Source organism: Salvia splendens, chromosome 22 (genome assembly GCF_004379255.2).
Source record: "Salvia splendens isolate huo1 chromosome 22, SspV2, whole genome shotgun sequence".
NCBI classification, from domain to species: domain Eukaryota; kingdom Viridiplantae; phylum Streptophyta; class Magnoliopsida; order Lamiales; family Lamiaceae; genus Salvia; species Salvia splendens.
The window spans coordinates 21233389-21249798 of record NC_056053.1 but is presented as its reverse complement, the minus strand read 5'-3'; the positions used below and the strand labels follow the sequence as shown (position 1 = coordinate 21249798).

General features: G+C 43.0%; 1 protein-coding gene across 3 annotated transcripts; it reads left to right on the top strand.

Annotated features, from left to right (window-relative positions):
- The first annotated feature begins 85 nt into the window (after window positions 1-85).
- Window positions 86-6816, top strand: LOC121785737 (diacylglycerol kinase 1-like). 3 transcript variants are annotated; one of them, XR_006047040.1, is made up of 8 exons: window positions 86-381; window positions 918-2360; window positions 3156-3522; window positions 3663-3739; window positions 4872-4991; window positions 5274-5460; window positions 6033-6170; window positions 6482-6615. XR_006047040.1 is itself a non-coding variant. In XM_042184155.1 (8 exons), the coding sequence occupies exons 2-8, from the start codon at window positions 1203-1205 to the stop codon at window positions 6629-6631; spliced, it is 2175 nt and encodes a 724-aa protein (XP_042040089.1). In that variant the 5' UTR covers window positions 89-381; window positions 918-1202; the 3' UTR covers window positions 6632-6816. The 3 variants fall into 3 exon arrangements, 2 of the variants coding, with proteins under 2 accessions (XP_042040091.1, XP_042040089.1); XM_042184155.1 differs by having other exon boundaries at window positions 89-381; window positions 5274-5438; window positions 6482-6816; XM_042184157.1 differs by lacking the exon at window positions 6482-6615 and having other exon boundaries at window positions 6033-6211.
- The last annotated feature ends 9594 nt before the right edge of the window (window positions 6817-16410 follow it).

Here is a 16410-nt window from a genome sequence, read left to right as displayed (position 1 = left end):
CCGACTACTCCCATACCTAAGGGCCCCACGTCCCACGCTCTAACGCTCTTTTTTACGCCACGTGTCTTCTAGATTCCGTTTCCAATGAACCCCTCTCTCTCTCGCTAAACGATGTTCAGTGGGTATCTCGATTCTACAGAATCTCCAGAAAGGAAAAAGGATTTTGAACCAAAAATAATACGCAAACAAAATTGATATAGATTTCCCGAAACGCATGTAATTTCGCCAGAAATAACACGTTCACAGAACAGAATCACGAGCTAAGGAACAGCAAATATCGCCTTTATTCCTTTTCTCCGTCGCGTGATTTATTCCATTTTTCGCGGGATAAGATAAACATTGCCTCGCTCTTCGTAGGGTTTCGCCGCTGTTGATCTCTTCGTGAGTTTTCCCTTTCGATTCACATTTACCTTTTATGAGGAGATTGTGACATTTCTGTTGATTTTGCTTTTGTTGGTTGCTTAACGGTGAAGAAAAGTACGTGGATTTTGTTAATTTGTTTTGCTGTTGGAGATTGAGTTTTTGCAACTGTGCGCAAATTTACCCCGGTGTTTCATGTGGTTTGCTGCATGATTGATTGTTTGTTTCGGATAATGTTAGTAGTTGATAAGCTGGTGGTACTTGTTTTAGCAAGCTATTTCGATTAATTATTGATTTTCCCTAGCGATGATAGCCTAGGTGCGCATCAGAATTTGCAGAATGTTATTTTTCGAGATTAGTAGTGAAGTGCATTGCCTCATGACCTAAATAAAATTTTACTAAGATTTAAGAATAAAAGGTGTTTTCATCCACCTGATTTGTTTTCCTATAGATTCCAAAGTTTTAGTATTACATGGGTCCGTGCAATCTGTGTGTTTAGGAGAGTCATTAGATCTTGTTTGGTTTAACTTTTGAAGTTATTTATTTCATTCTCACAGATAAGGAGCTTGGCAAGAGAGGTTAAATGATTGACCAATGCATGAATGTAGATGAGTCATTTTCAGGCAAGTAAGGTTTCAGATAAGCTGAAACTTTCTGGAAGAGTGCATTGGAGTCATTCGATAGTTTCACAGAGGTGATAGTTTCAATTGAATATACAATCACTTGGGGATGTAGAATCTGGCGTATGTGACCTCAATGGGTTCTGAAGTTGACAGCCTGGATATGGATGAGCTAGATTTCTTGAGTATGTGTGAGCAGACAGTTAGAGAATTATTATAGACATGGATGACTTGGATTTTGATGCTTTTCTCCCCAGCTGGAAAAATCCAGCTGAAATGGCAGAATCTCATCTGTTTATTGTGTCTTGCTTCATTGCTGGTTTGGTGGGCATATTAACTATTTTTTATACAGCTTTCCAGTGGAGAAGAAACATCAATTTAACTTGGATGAGAGCCATAGCCAGGTCAAAGAAAAACCCAAAAACTAGGCACAAGGTTGCCGTGGCTCCTCATACTTGGGATTTGGAATCTGTAACTCGAGGGAAAAGCTTAAACTGCTGTGTTTGTTTAAAGTCTGTCTCACCATCCCAAACTTACAGCCATATGGTAGGTTCAGATAGTTTTATTCACCGATGCAGCATATGTGGTGCAGCATCCCACTTGGGCTGTTCCTCTAATGCCCACAAGGACTGTAAGTGTGTGTCGATGTTTGGTTACGAACACATGATGCATCAATGGGCAGTGCGGTGGACCGAGGCAACAGATCAACCTGATGAATCATCATTCTGTTGCTACTGTGAAGAGCCATGCAGTGGTACTTTTCTTGAGGGATCCCCAATATGGTGTTGCTTATGGTGTCAGCGTTTGGTGCATGTTGACTGCCATGGTAGTTTGTTTAATGACACAGGGGATGTTTGTGATTTGGGCCCTTACAGAAGGCTTATACTATCACCTCTATATGTTAAGCAATTTAATTGGACTTATTCTGGTGGATTTCTGAGTTCCATCACCCAAGGAGCCAATGAGATTGCATCTTCCATGCGTGCTACCATAAGAAGTCAAAGTATGAAATATAAGCATGGAGTTGAGATCTCAAATGATACTGGTAATGGTAGTAATATGAGTGACACCTCCATGGAGATTCCTATGGCGACAGGTCAGATGGTGAATGGTTCTCATAGAATTGAAGAAAACCAAAACGGTCATACAAATGCTGAGGTGGCGGATCAACATGGAGAAGCTAAGGGTCCTATTTTGAGAAGAAACGTATCTATTAATCAAAAGGAGGAGAGTCAGTTAGGAGACTTGAGACAAAAGTATGAATTTAATGATCTGCCGCCAGAGGCAAGGCCCTTACTTGTGTTCATCAACAAAAAGAGTGGAGCTCAACGAGGAAATTCACTCAAGCAGAGACTGAATATTCTACTGAATCCTGTACAGGTCAGAGTTGTTTAGGCTGTATCATCTAATCAAGGCTTCATTTAACCAAATATGCATTAGATGTTTAGAACAAGTTTTGAGTGTCTGAAAATAAACTTGTATCTGTATATCTTGGAAACATGGATGCAATGATGATATTGCATGATTGCATCCCACCAATTACAGATAAATCATATTTGTCCATGGTAATTACTAAATACCAAGTTTTCCCTTTCGGGTTACAAGCTTTAATATTTATTTCTATGTTCTTTTTCGTCCCCTCCAAATAGTTTAGTGAAACTCATTATGGAAGTGAGATTGGAAATTTAAGAGCTGCATAGAAAGGACTAGCTGCACCATCTATGCTTATGAATATGCTATTCATTAATCAATTTATGGTGATTAGGGCTAGAGTGTGGTTGGAAGAATCATATGAAAAAGAAACATCTGTCAAGATGAACATTCAAGTAGGATAGTAGGCTTTCTAAAATCTCTCAATCAGTGGTGGTTTAAGGCTAGAATACCTATTCTAATCTGGTCCTGATAGTGCATTGAAAGCAAAGAATGTTCACATATATGAAGTTGTTCATATATGCAGATATATGTCTTGATTGTTGTTTTGACGACATGTATTATATGTTGTGTATGTGTGTAAGTGATTTTTTTTTTATTTCCCCTTTCTTTTGTGGGGGTGGATGTGCTCCTTGCATGTCCTCACAGATTAATCTTTTTCTCTTTACTTTATTGAAATGCGTTTCAATATTCCTAAAGGAATTGCTATGTCATTTGGTTCCTTAATTAGTTTTTTCACTTTAGGTTTTCGAATTAAGCTCAACACAAGGTCCAGAAGCTGGACTCGACTTGTTTAGGAAGATGCCTCATTTCCGAATTCTTGTTTGTGGAGGAGATGGTACTGTTGGCTGGGTACTGAATGCAATAGACAAGCAAAACTTTGTTTCTGCTCCACCAGTGGCCATTCTTCCTGCCGGGACTGGAAATGATATGGCTCGAGTACTTTCTTGGGGAGCTGGCCTAGGTTCAGTTGAGAGGCAAGGAGGTCTGTACACGTTATTGGATCACATTGAACATGCTGCTGTTACCATGCTTGATAGATGGGAGGTATCAATCACGAGCCAGCACAGGAAACCACTCCATTCTCCTAAATTCATGAACAACTATCTTGGTATACTTCCCATCAAACTTGGTGGCCATATTTAGTTTGTTCGTTATTAACTTCTCTCGCCAACCTTGCACCAATTTTTTACTCGGATAATTTTTTACAAAAAATGTGTCATACCTCATTAACAATTGCTGCTTTTGTAGGGGTTGGATGCGATGCAAAAGTTGCTTTGGAAATCCATAATATGCGAGAAGAGAACCCTGATAAGTTCTACAACCAGGTAGGTGCCATTAGTTTGTATTATAGACATCTTCTGGAAATGAAGTCATCATGCTGGTTACTCCATCCGTCCCTTTGTAGCTGAGTCATTTCCATTTTTGGCAAAAAGCAATACATTTTTTCTCTCTTCATCCCTCTGCCCTTTTCCTTACTACTTTATTCTTCATTTGCTTAACTCACTCAAAACATTTTTTCTTAAATCCGTGCCGAAAAGAAACACCTCTACTACAAAGGGACGGAGGGAGTACTTTTTAGAAAATACATTTGATGGTACATTCAAGTGAACAGAATGCTTTATGTTTTATTTTTTTTTCTAAAACATTGTTATATGTCAATAGCAGTAAAACCTCTATCTTTCCGGAAATTACTGGCAAATGGAAGAATGAGTGTCTTATTATTGATATTACATTCTTGGCTTGATGATGCATGATAGCATTCTCTGTTCCCTGTTCTTTGACATGTTGAAGGGAAGCTGTAGGTTACTTAAGTTTCAAGACTGTCTCATTTTAAAATTCAGTCACAAAATGACATATGTATATGTCCATAAATTGCTGTCATTCTGTATCAAACAAATTTGATCATTCACTTTGGTTGGTTTACCTATAGCAAAAAATGTTCGGAGCTTAGAGCATCTAGTAGACTTCTCTATATTGTAATGTGCAGCTAATGAAAAGTATTTGGAGTTACTTCCTCCATTGTTTGATATTTTATGTTCATTTGGGCTTCATGCTGTGGGTTTGTTTTTCTTTGGTACATTACGTATTATTTAAAGACATTAGTTATCTATGACTTGAAACTCGCTTGTGCTAAGTCAAGTTTGAATTAGAAATCAGATTATGTACTATGAAGCTAAATGTTGTTTGTCGAACTCACATCAATGTCTGGGTACTTATCTATTTGCTTGTAGTTGAAAAAGTTCATAATATTTAACTAATTGAAAATGCCTTTTATTACTCAAGGACCAAGGTACTGATGCATTACTGTCCTTGTACTTAGCAAACATGAGAATCATTAAGTGTATTTGTGCTGCATGTGCATATTTTCCATTGCTGGTCAAGGCCCTATCATTGGCTAAAGTCCTTTGCTCATAAAATATTTTTTCAAGCTCAACTCAAATAACTTGTTTCTTGCAGTTTATGAATAAGGTTCTTTATGCAAGAGAAGGTGCCAGAAGTATAATGGATAGGACATTTGCCGACTTCCCCTGGCAAGTCCGGGTTGAGGTGGATGGTGTCGAGGTTGAGGTTCCCGAGGTCAGTGCAACATAGTTATGTATACCTTATATAGTATATCATATTCCTTACAGACAGTGCACACCATCTTGAAACTTCAATCTAAATGTCTATTGTCTTTCCACAAAACTCTTTTGCAGCTTTACCTTAAGTTTACCTTTTGCTTTAACTTATCAACTCCTATGTTTTATTCCGAATCTAAGTTGTTTTTTCGTTCTGCTAAGCCTATGTAAAATAGTTGTATTTCAACCAAACCAATGCAGCATTCTTATTGGAATTGTTTTGTTGCTTCATTGATTTTAGGACGCGGAGGGTGTCCTTGTAGCTAATATTGGGAGTTATATGGGTGGTGTCGACCTATGGCAGAATGAAGATGAGAACTATGATAATTTTGATCCTCAATCTATGCATGACAAAGTGCTTGAGGTAGTAAGCATTTCAGGGACATGGCATCTTGGAAAGCTGCAGGCATGTCGAACTCCTTTTTCCTGTGAGATAATGATGACACTCTGAAACACTTTTATTGCAAGAGTTTTCGGTTTTTAAAAAACACTCTACAATTTAGTTGAAGATTAGATTGAACTAGATGGTCTCATCTGAAGGATCTGAAACATCATTTGAAGAATATATTATATCAGTGTCACTTGTTTTCTAAGAAAAAATTATATGCCAATACTTCCTTAGTAAAGTATTTAGCTTGAGCTCTTGAATGGATCATGCTTTGATCAATATGACGTCTTTGGGTGCTTTGCATTTGTGATTTTGGGTCAATGATTTACAGCCCAGAGCAAATAATTTCTGATACTCTGAATTTGATAATTTCTTTATAAGCGTGGTAATAAAATATAGCTTTTTCTAGCATCATATTTAATTACTCGGTACTGAGTCAACAGAAAATGTTAGCACAAAATTGTTTCCTGGAATAAAAAATGTTTTAGTCAGAAATGTCATGTTAAGGTTTAGTCATATTCTCTTTCTTTAGAGAAGGTGAAGCATTTGCAACTTCGATTGCAGCTGACCAATAATCTGTCGTATTGTTTTATCATGGGGTGTCTTGGACAGGTTGGCCTATCCCGAGCTCGCAGGCTTGCACAGGGGCAGTCAATTAAGATTCAGATTTTTACTGGCTTGCCGGTTCAAATAGATGGAGAGCCATGGTTCCAACCGCCTTGTTCATTAACCATCGCACATCACGGACAGGTCTTGCTCCACCTCTTCATACTTCCTCCTCCACCAGAATCTCTCCTATTCGTAGGATGAAAGTTCAGCCATGCTTAAATTTGCATGAAAATATTTTGTAGGGAAAAATTCAATGAAAAAAGTTTCTGTATAAAACTAACTAGTTGTTTGTTGTTCCTCAAATCATCTCATCTAATCTCTTACTTTTTCTCATATGAATTATTCAGAACGATATTATGGTGTTTGTACCTATTTTCAAACATCAAGAGGTGTAGCTTTTAATCATGTAATGTGGTTCTGATGTTAATCTGGGGGAATTTTCTAACAAACAGGCCTTTATGTTGAAAAGAGCCGCAGAAGAACCTCTCGGCCATGCAGCTGCAATTATTGCTGATGTCCTTGAGAATGCTGAAACGCGTCATGTCATCAATGCATCACAAAAAAGGTCACTGCTTCAAGAAATGGCTCTGAAGCTTTCTTGAGTTATCGTTTACAATAGCTATAACCATGTCTATTGATGTACTAAAATGAGCAGTCCGTCTCACTGCCTTCTTTTTACGGGTGATCTGTATTTATTGTTTAGTGAAGAATGCTGCTAACCAGACCTTACTATATGCAAACAGCAATTTTTTAGCAGTAATGCCGATATGGGATGTTGAATTTTCCACTTTTGCTTCTAACATGTCCTAGGTATGATTGTGTATATGATGCATTCTTAGATCTAAACCGCAAATAGCTTCAGGTTGAGTCCATAGCCAGAGGCAGGATCCTACTGGATAATTTATACCGGTGGATAACGATTGAAAAGCTAGAGCAACTTATTGTCAATTCTGTTGTGACATTATAGAGTAATTGTGTAATCGACAAACGAAATAACGTAAGGAGACACAGAATTTACGTAGTTCGCCAATTGGCTACATCCACGGGCAAGAACGAAGAACAAATTGTATTATGATTGCAGTTACAGATTTCAGATCTAAGATCACGATCTAAGAACTATGTGCTCTACTCACATATAAATAAGCACACATGAGATCATATTCTAATTAGGAAACAAATTCAAGGCATACTAACAAATTCGAAAGGTAATTTTGCTTTCATGAGCTAATTTTGGTCTCTTTACAATGCATGTCATCTGGCACACAGATATGCTTGCATAGTGATTCTAGTTGTGTTATGAAAAGCATATGCATCTAAAACTTGCACCTTTAGCTGCGGCGGGACTTATGCTCTCTCACTAACCTGCACTTGAACTTGTTCCAGAGCCTCGGAACAAATCCTCTTCGCTCCACCACTTCCATTTGAGTTTCATTTGTTCTTCGATGTCTTGGAATTATCTTTATATTTCTGGTCTAAGCAATGCAGGTGGAAAGGTGTCACGCCCGCATTTCCTAAGGATAGGAAGTACGGTGGACCGCGACTAGGGGGGGGGGAAAAAGAAACGGGGAAGAAAGGGGGTAACAAGAATATTTGACCCAAAACATTTAATAAAGGAAGTTCACTTTTAAACATTGTACTTAAGACGACATTTCAAAAGTTAAAGTACAATGTTTAAAAGTGAACTTCCTTTATTAAATGTTTTGGGTCAAATATTCTTGTTACCCCCTTTCTTCCCCGTTTCTTTTTCCCCCCCCCTAGTCGCGGTCCACCGTACTTCCTATCCTTAGGAAATGCGGGCGTGACAGAGTGGTATCAGAGCCTAGGTTTTCTCTTTCTGCTCTGTACCCAAAAAAAAAAAAAAAAAAAAAAATTTCTTTTTCTGACTGGAGTAAGTTTTCAAAAGTGTCATTGGCTCAACATCCGACTCATCGCACTCAACCTGAAATGAGGTAATGGAAATTTCGAAATTTTGGAAAGTATATGGAAGTGGAGGAAATTGTGATTTTGGTGTTGAAAATGTTTTATGTAAAGTTTAAGTAAATGTTGAGACTTGTGGAAGGGTACAACGTGATGTGGAAAAGTTGGAAATTATTTGAGTTATGAACTGTTATGGTGTTATGAACTGTTGATGTATGATGAACTTATATGAAAGCATGTGGCTGATGTGTGATGATTTGATGACGTGAATGTTGATGTGAGCTTTTATGTGAGTATGTGTTGGCCTTTTGAATGTTTGAACTTAGACGCGATAGAATTTCACTAGTGCTTCTTGGACCTATGATAGATAAGAGCTTTTGGCCTTTGAACACCAGCGGGTTTGGGTTAGAACAGCGATACGTGCATACACTCTCTCTCTCTCTCTCTCTTCTTCGGTTATGTACTCTGTTTTTATACGCGAGGCGGTTGTTTCTGTTTTTCTATAGATGACGCGTATGTTCCGAACCCCGCGACGGAGTGATCGCGATAGACTTAGGGCACAGAGGGTGCTCAGAGATTATAGAGTGTACCGGAAGAAGGATCACGTACCGTTGATCGAGTTCGTGGCACACTTCGACACCCTCTGGAGGGCAGCTCAGGAGTTCGGAGTGACAGAGCATGACGGCATTGAGAAGCTAATAGATCTGCTTCCCGATAGCTGGAAGGAGTGGGCCGAAAGAACGGCGAGGAGGTACACGTGGCATGAGCCCGCTACCGACGACATGGTGGGTGACATGGCTGGCTTTCGGAAAGCCGTGTATTGTGCACTGGTGGACTCTCGAGAGGAGCAGCCCCCACAGGAGGTGGAAGAGAGGGTCGTGTATCAGGACAAGTATGTGAGCATGTACGAGGGTGAACAAGGGTATGAAGATGTTTATGAGGAGGCTCTGCCAGGGAACTCCGAGGAGGACGACGACGAAGACCCGGAGGAAGGGCCTATGGATGAGGATGATAGAGTCGTAATCTAGAATTAGAATAGTTCGTTGTCTTTTCAGTTTTTGCTTTCTGTACGATCTGCTCTTGGGAACAATGTTGGCCTTCTTTCTTTTAATGAGAATTTTGATTTTGATTTATATCCTATGTGTTGCATCTTATACTACATGAAGGTTTTATAAGAAAATTTTGAGAAAGTGGTAATTTTGGATGAGAATTGTAGTAACACTTTTTGGATATTGAATCAGAATGCCGCCAAGACGTGCACGCCAACCACGACAAGAACCCCACGTGGAGGCACCACCTCCACCACCACCGCCACCACCACCTCCACCCCCGCCTCAACAAGAAAGATTCATAGTTACGTTCTCAAGGCAGAATCCCCCAAAATTTGACGGACAAGGAGACCCATCCAAAGCAGAAGAGTGGATACGCGGCCTCGAGCGTATCTTCAGGGTCATGGAGTGCACAGATAGGGAGCGCATTGCTGGTGCTACCTTTCAACTGTTAGGTGCTGCCGATTACTGGTGGGAGACTCGGCAGAGAACTATGGATCCTGCACGCCTGGAGGCGCTAACATGGGAGGAGTTTAAAGTAGAGATCGATAACAAGTATGTTCCAAAGACGTACAGACGGGCCAAGGTGGTAGAGTTCCACACACTAAGCCAAGGCCGAATGACTGTAACCGAGTATGACCGAGCCCCTCGCGCAGATGGCACGATATGCGCCCGAGTTGATGGACACCGATGAGAAATGGGCGGTGAAGTTCCGGGCCGGGCTCAGAGATGAGATAAAGGCCGCATTGGCCTGTCGAGGAGAACTCTCCTACTCGGAGATCTTGACTTGTGCACTGGACGTGGAAGATGCACTCCCTAAGCCAAGAGTTGTGGCAACAACAAACGCGACACCTCTACAAGCTCAGCCGGGCCACCAAGAGAAGAGGAGGTGGGATGGTGACCAGGCTCAGTATGGTGGTAAGAGGCCACAACACATGAGGAACCCACCCTACAATGGCGGGAGACAGAATACTTTCCAACCGAGGGCAAACTTTCCGCCGAGGAACCCTCAATGTGGAAGGTGCTTCAAGTACCACGCCGGGGAGTGTCGAGACCCTAGGTGCTTCAACTGTGGTGGGAGTGGCCACTACATCCGAAATTGCCCAAACAAGCACATGGGAACGGGAACGAGACAGAACCAGCTAGGTTTCCGTCCACAATCCCAGGCACTACCTGCACCTCCACCGCAACAACGCCGCCAAGGATTACCATCGCAAGCAAGGGCCTACGCCTTGAAGGGGAAACAGCCGGCAAACGGGAAAGAAACCTTTGAGCAAGGAAACTTGGCAGGTATGGGCACACTTCTCAATATGCCTATAGTTGTCTTGTTTGATACGGGTGCGTCGCATTCCTTTATATCAACGTCTTGTGTGGATACTTTGGAATTACCTACTGTTAAGACCGAACCCACTATGAGTGTGACCTCACCGGTAGGCGGGGCTATAGATATATCCCGATCTTGTGCATGTGTGAACTTTGGAATAGGTGAACTCAGTTTAGTGGCTTATAATTTGCAAGTAATGACGATGGGTAGCGTAGACATAATCTTGGGTATGGATTGGTTAGCGGAGAACCACGTTACCCTTCATTGTAGAGAAAGGAAAATTTCGTTTGAAACCCCCGGAAAAGAGCCGATGAAGTTTCACGGAGTCCCAATGAGCCGACGCAAGTCCATTATCTCTGCGCTGCAAGCCACTACAATGATGAGGAAGGGATGTCCAGCGTACCTTGTTTATTTGAATGGGGAGGAGAAGAAAGACAGGAAGATAGAAGATGTGGCGATAGTGAGTGAATATCCCGATGTCTTCCCCGATGCATTGCCAGGACCCCCACCCGACAGGCAAGTAGAATTCACGATCGATCTGGAGCCCGGATCGGCACCAATATCAAAAGCACCTTATAGAATGGCGCCAAAAGAGTTGGAGGAGCTTAAGGTGCAACTGCAAGAGCTACTGGAATTGGGATTCATTAGACCTAGCGTGTCACCATGGGGAGCACCAGTGTTGTTCGTAAAGAAGAAGGATGGAACGATGAGGATGTGCATCGACTACCGGGAGCTAAACAAACTAACGCTGAAGAACAAATATCCACTACCAAGGATAGATGATCTATTCGATCAACTTCGAGGGGCAGGAGTCTTCTCTAAGATGGATTTGAGGTCTGGGTACCATCAGCTGAGGGTTCGGCGAGAAGATGTACCCAAGACAGCTTTTCGAACAAGATATGGTCATTATGAGTTCGTTGTAATGCCTTTTGGACTGACGAACGCCCCGGCAGTGTTCATGGACCTTATGAACCGCGTGTTCCATCCATTTCTGGATCGGTTTGTCCTGGTTTTCATCGATGACGTGCTTGTTTACTCAAAGAACGAGGAGGAGCACAAAGAGCACTTGAGAACCGTCCTAGCAACTCTAAGGGACGAGAAACTATATGCCAAGTTCAGTAAATGCGAGTTTTGGCTCAAGGAAGTAAATTTTCTTGGACATGTAGTAACTTCAGATGGAATTCGTGTAGATCCGGCCAAGGTAGAAGCGGTGCAGGAGTGGAAGTCACCTTCTACACAAAACGAAATCCGAAGCTTTTTAGGACTGGCGGGCTATTATCGAAGATTCATCGAGGGATTCTCGAAGATAGCAAGGCCAATGACGCAACAACTGAAAAAGGGAGTCAAGATGATTTGGACGCCAGAATGTGAGGCGAGCTTTCAGTTGTTGAAGGAGAAATTGACCACCGCACCAATCCTAGCTGTGCCGGAGCCAGAGACTGACTATGCGGTATATACGGATGCGTCGAAGGTGGGACTGGGATGTGTGCTTATGCAGAAGGGGAAAGTGATTGCATATGCATCGAGACAATTGAAGCCCCATGAACTGAATTATCCGACGCATGACTTGGAACTGGCAGCTGTGGTACATGCTTTGAAGATCTGGAGACATCATCTTTATGGAGTCCGTTGTGAGATATACACGGACCATAAGAGTCTAAAGTACTTCTTTGAGCAAAAGGAGTTGAACATGCGCCAACGTAGGTGGCTCGAGTTGGTAAAGGACTACGATTGTGGTATAAATTACCATCCGGGAAAAGCAAACGTAGTGGCCGATGCTCTTAGTAGGAAGTCTCAATCTCAGCTGGCCACCTTTCTTACTATCGAGGAGAGTTTAATCCAAGAGTTCAGTAAGATGCGCTTGGAAGTGGTGAGAATGCCCGAGACTGTGGAAGGGATAGTAGCCACGTTGGTGATGGAACCCGACTTAAGAGCCAGAATTGTAGAAGCTCAACGGCGAGATACGTTACTAGAAAAGATTCGCTCAGAAGTGAGGACGGGTGAACTCGGAAATTTTCGTGAGGCAGCGGATAATGGTCTCACATACAAAGGAAGGTTGTGTGTGCCTAAGGATGAAGGCCTGAGGATGGAAATCATGAGAGAAGCACATGAAACCCCATACGCTGCTCATCCAGGGAGCACCAAAATGTATCAAGACTTGAAAAGACAGTTTTGGTGGAACGGTATGAAAAAGCATGTTGCGGCGTTTGTGGAGAGATGCCTAGCATGTCAACAAGTAAAGGCGCTACACCAACGGCCCTATGGGAAATTGCAACCCCTCGAGATTCCGGAATGGAAGTGGGAACATATTGCAATGGACTTTGTGGTAGGACTGCCAAAATCCCAGCGAGGGAACACGGTGATTTGGGTGATTATAGATCGTCTCACCAAATCTGCCCACTTTGTACCGGTTCGCGCTACTTATGGATCCGATCAGTTGGCTAAGGTATATGTACGGGAGATTATACGCTTGCATGGAGTTCCAGCGACAATCACATCTGATCGTGATGCTAAATTCACTTCTAGATTTTGGACAAGCCTGCAGCGCGAGTTGGGGACTAAGTTGAATTTCAGTACAGCGTTCCACCCGCAAACCGACGGGCAGTCGGAGAGAACGATACAAGCATTGGAGGACATGCTACGAGCCGTGGTGCTAGATCGAGGCGTAGGTTGGGAAGAAGTGTTACCCTTGGTAGAGTTCGCTTACAATAATAGTTACCAGGCGACTATCAAGATGGCCCCATATGAGGCCTTGTATGGAAAGAAGTGTAGATCGCCACTTTATTGGGATGAAGTGGGTGAGAGAAGAATTCTCGGACCAGACTCTGTAGAAGAGATGATAGAGATTGTCCGACAAATCCGTGGGAGGATCAAGGAGGCACAAGATCGACAGAAATCTTATGCGGATGTTCGAAGGACCGATTTACAATTCGAGGTCGGAGAAAAGGTCTTTCTAAAAGTTTCCCCTTCTAAGGGAATAACTCGTTTTGGAGTGAAAGGAAAGCTTAGACCCCGATTCATCGGTCCATACGAGATTTTGGATAGAGTCGGCGCGGTAGCATACAGATTGGCCCTACCACCAAGCTTCGGAAATGTGCACAACGTCTTCCATGTGTCACAATTGAGGAAGTATGTGTATGACCCCACACACATCGTTCACCAAGAAGAAATGACGGTCCTAAATCCCGATCTAAGCTATGAGGAGAAGCCCGAGGCCATTGTGGATCGGAGAGTGCAAGAATTGAGGAATAAGTCAATCGCTTCGGTGAAAGTACGGTGGAGGAATCATGGAATCGAAGAAGCAACATGGGAATCAGAAGATAAGATGAGAGAGAAGTTTCCAGAGCTGTTGAGTGATCTAACAAATTTCGGGACGAAATTTTTGTTAAGGTGGGAGGAATGTAATACCCGAAAATTTGTGGAATTTTATTCTTTTAATTAAGGATGAAATTTTTTTCTATGTTTTTGTGTTTAAAATATGGTGTAGAAAATATTTTGTGTTTATTTGATTGTTGTGGATATGGGATTTTCTACCTAGCCAAATTAAAATTTGGTTTTATTATTTCAGCTATGTTTTAAAATTCTAATTAATCGATTTAAACCTCTCTCCCCCTCCCCTTTTTTCGAAATCCCTTCCCCATCACCCCATGATGTTCTCAACTTCCTCCACCCTCACATAACCGATCCTTTTCTTCCCCTTTCCTTTTCTTTTCTCTTTTCGGTCACTCTCTCAATCTCTCCCTCTCTCTCTCGCAAAGTTGCTCTCTCTCACTGGTAAGTCTCCCTCCTTCTCCCTCTCGGTTTTTATCTTCTTCCTTTCACTCCCTCTTATCACCTTCTTGGATTCCTCAAGGTGATACCCTCCTTCGTCGTGAATCGGAGTCGGAAAAGGAAGTAAAGCTTTTGCGTTTCGTTTGAACCATCCGGGGAAGGTAACCCCTAACCCTTGTTTAATTCGAAAACTCATGCATATAGGACGTTTTGGTTGGGTTAGATGCTGAATAGGGTTTGTGGCTATGTGATGTGGTTGAGCATGTTTTTGATAGTAACTGGCAGTGGGTTCCGACCCCTTTTTAACTTAGCAAACGATCTCCGTTGGGTACGAATTTTGAACTGTGTAAAGGTTAATGTGTCCTTTGTGTGGTGTGTAAATTTCAGCTTCGTTGGATGTCGTATGATTTTATTATGATTTTTGCAAGTAAACTGCGCAGTTTCGCGAGTTGTATGTTTTTGGGAGATGTTTTCATGTGCAATTGGCGTGATTCTGAGTGATATGTTTTTGTGATGAATGTGGGTGTGTTTGGCCAAGAGATGGCTCGGAGGAATCAGTGTTTGGTTCGAGAGTTTTCGTGTGTGTTGGCCGAGAGTGTTGGGTTCAGCCTAGGGCAGATTTGTGGAGAGTCTGGAAGGGATGATCTCAGGTGTCTGGGTGTGTTTTGGGATGTAGAATGCGTGGTGTGTTTGTCGTATAGGGTTTGAGAATCGGGGGTCAGAGGAAAAGGGGTGTAAACTAGGTGCCGAGCAGACGGCCGAGGTGGTCGGCCGAAGTGCCGAGCATGCGGCCGAGATGGTCGGCCGAGGTGCCGAGCAGACGGCCGAGACGGTCGGTCGAGGTGCCGAGCCGGACGGCCGAGGTGGTCGGCCGAGGTGCCGAGCATGCGGCCGAGACGGTCGGCCGAGGTGCCGAGCCGGACGGCCGAGATGGTCGGCCGAGGTGCCGAGCTGTGCCGAGACAGGTGCCGAGCTGTGCTGAGACAGGTGCCGAGCTGTGCCGAGACAAGTGCCGAGCTGTGCCGAGACAGGTGCCGAGCTGTGCCGAGTCAGGTGCCGAGCTGTGCCGAGACAGGCGGCCGAGGTGCCGAGCCAGGCGGCCGAGACGGTCGGCCGAGGTGCCGAGCCAGGCGGCCGAGGTGCCGAGCCAGGCGGCCGAGACGGTCGGCCGAGGTGCCGAGCCAGGCGGCCGAGACACCGAGCCATGTCGAGACGCCGATCCTTTTTCCGACTTTTTCCGAACCTTTCCGAGCCAAGTGAGCCGTTGCACAGTAAGGGTATGCCAGGACTTGGAGTGCTGTGTTCGTGGGTCGTGTGCGCGTTTTGGGTACGTCGTTTGCGTGCGGGGTGTGTTTCGAACGTGTGACTTTGTGTGGTTGTTTTGTAATATGTTGTTAAGTGTATGTACGTGTAACGTGCTAGATGTTGAAGTCGTCCACGTAGGAATCATGCATTGTCGTTTAAAGTCTCGTCTCTTCTGACTCTAATCATGATATTATTTATCTTTCAAAAGGGTGATCGTTTACGAGGAAAGTGTGGTTGAAGGGAACTGTTTTAAAAGCTAAGCAATCGAGGTGGGCTTTTCTACCCTACTTTTATGTGGGTTATCTTTAAATACGGACTTTGTTCCGGAAATGTTTATGGAGATGAACTGTTTGTCGTGCCAACTGTTTTGTTTTGAAACCTATCTGAAGTGGTTTACCACATATGTTTAATCGAATTCGGGTCTGTTGGGCTGCGAACCCTCAGGCTAGTGTACACGAGACTGGGTGCCATCTGAGAGCAAGTTGGCCGGTCTAGATGACCTGGGGTGTGGCCACGCCCCTTGTCATGGTTTGGATCAGATAGTGTATGATTGAGGGAATAAGGGTGGCAATATCGGAAAATGACTGCGCAGTCGAATTTATGAAATGTATTTTGTGTACTTGGGTTATTTTCATTATACTCAAAACCCCAATGTTACACTGTTATGGCATGACAAACTATGTTTTTGGCGTGTGTCCACTGAGTGCATAAGTACTCAGCCCTGCATGTTGTTTTCTTAATGTGCAGGTTGAGCGACGATGGGGATGACGGATGTTGAGCAGCCAAAGCTGAAATAGTATTTTTATTTGGTCTTTTGGATGGTGTCGTGTCGTCATACATGGCATCATCTGTCTTTTGATCTTTTTCCGCTGCTTGTAATCCGATACAATGTTTTCCTTTAAACTCTGAATACTTTAACTTTTGAAATGTCGTCTTAAGTACAATGTTTAAAAGTGAACTTCCTTTATTAAATGTTTTGGGTCAAATATTCTTGTTACCCCCTTTCTTCCCCGTT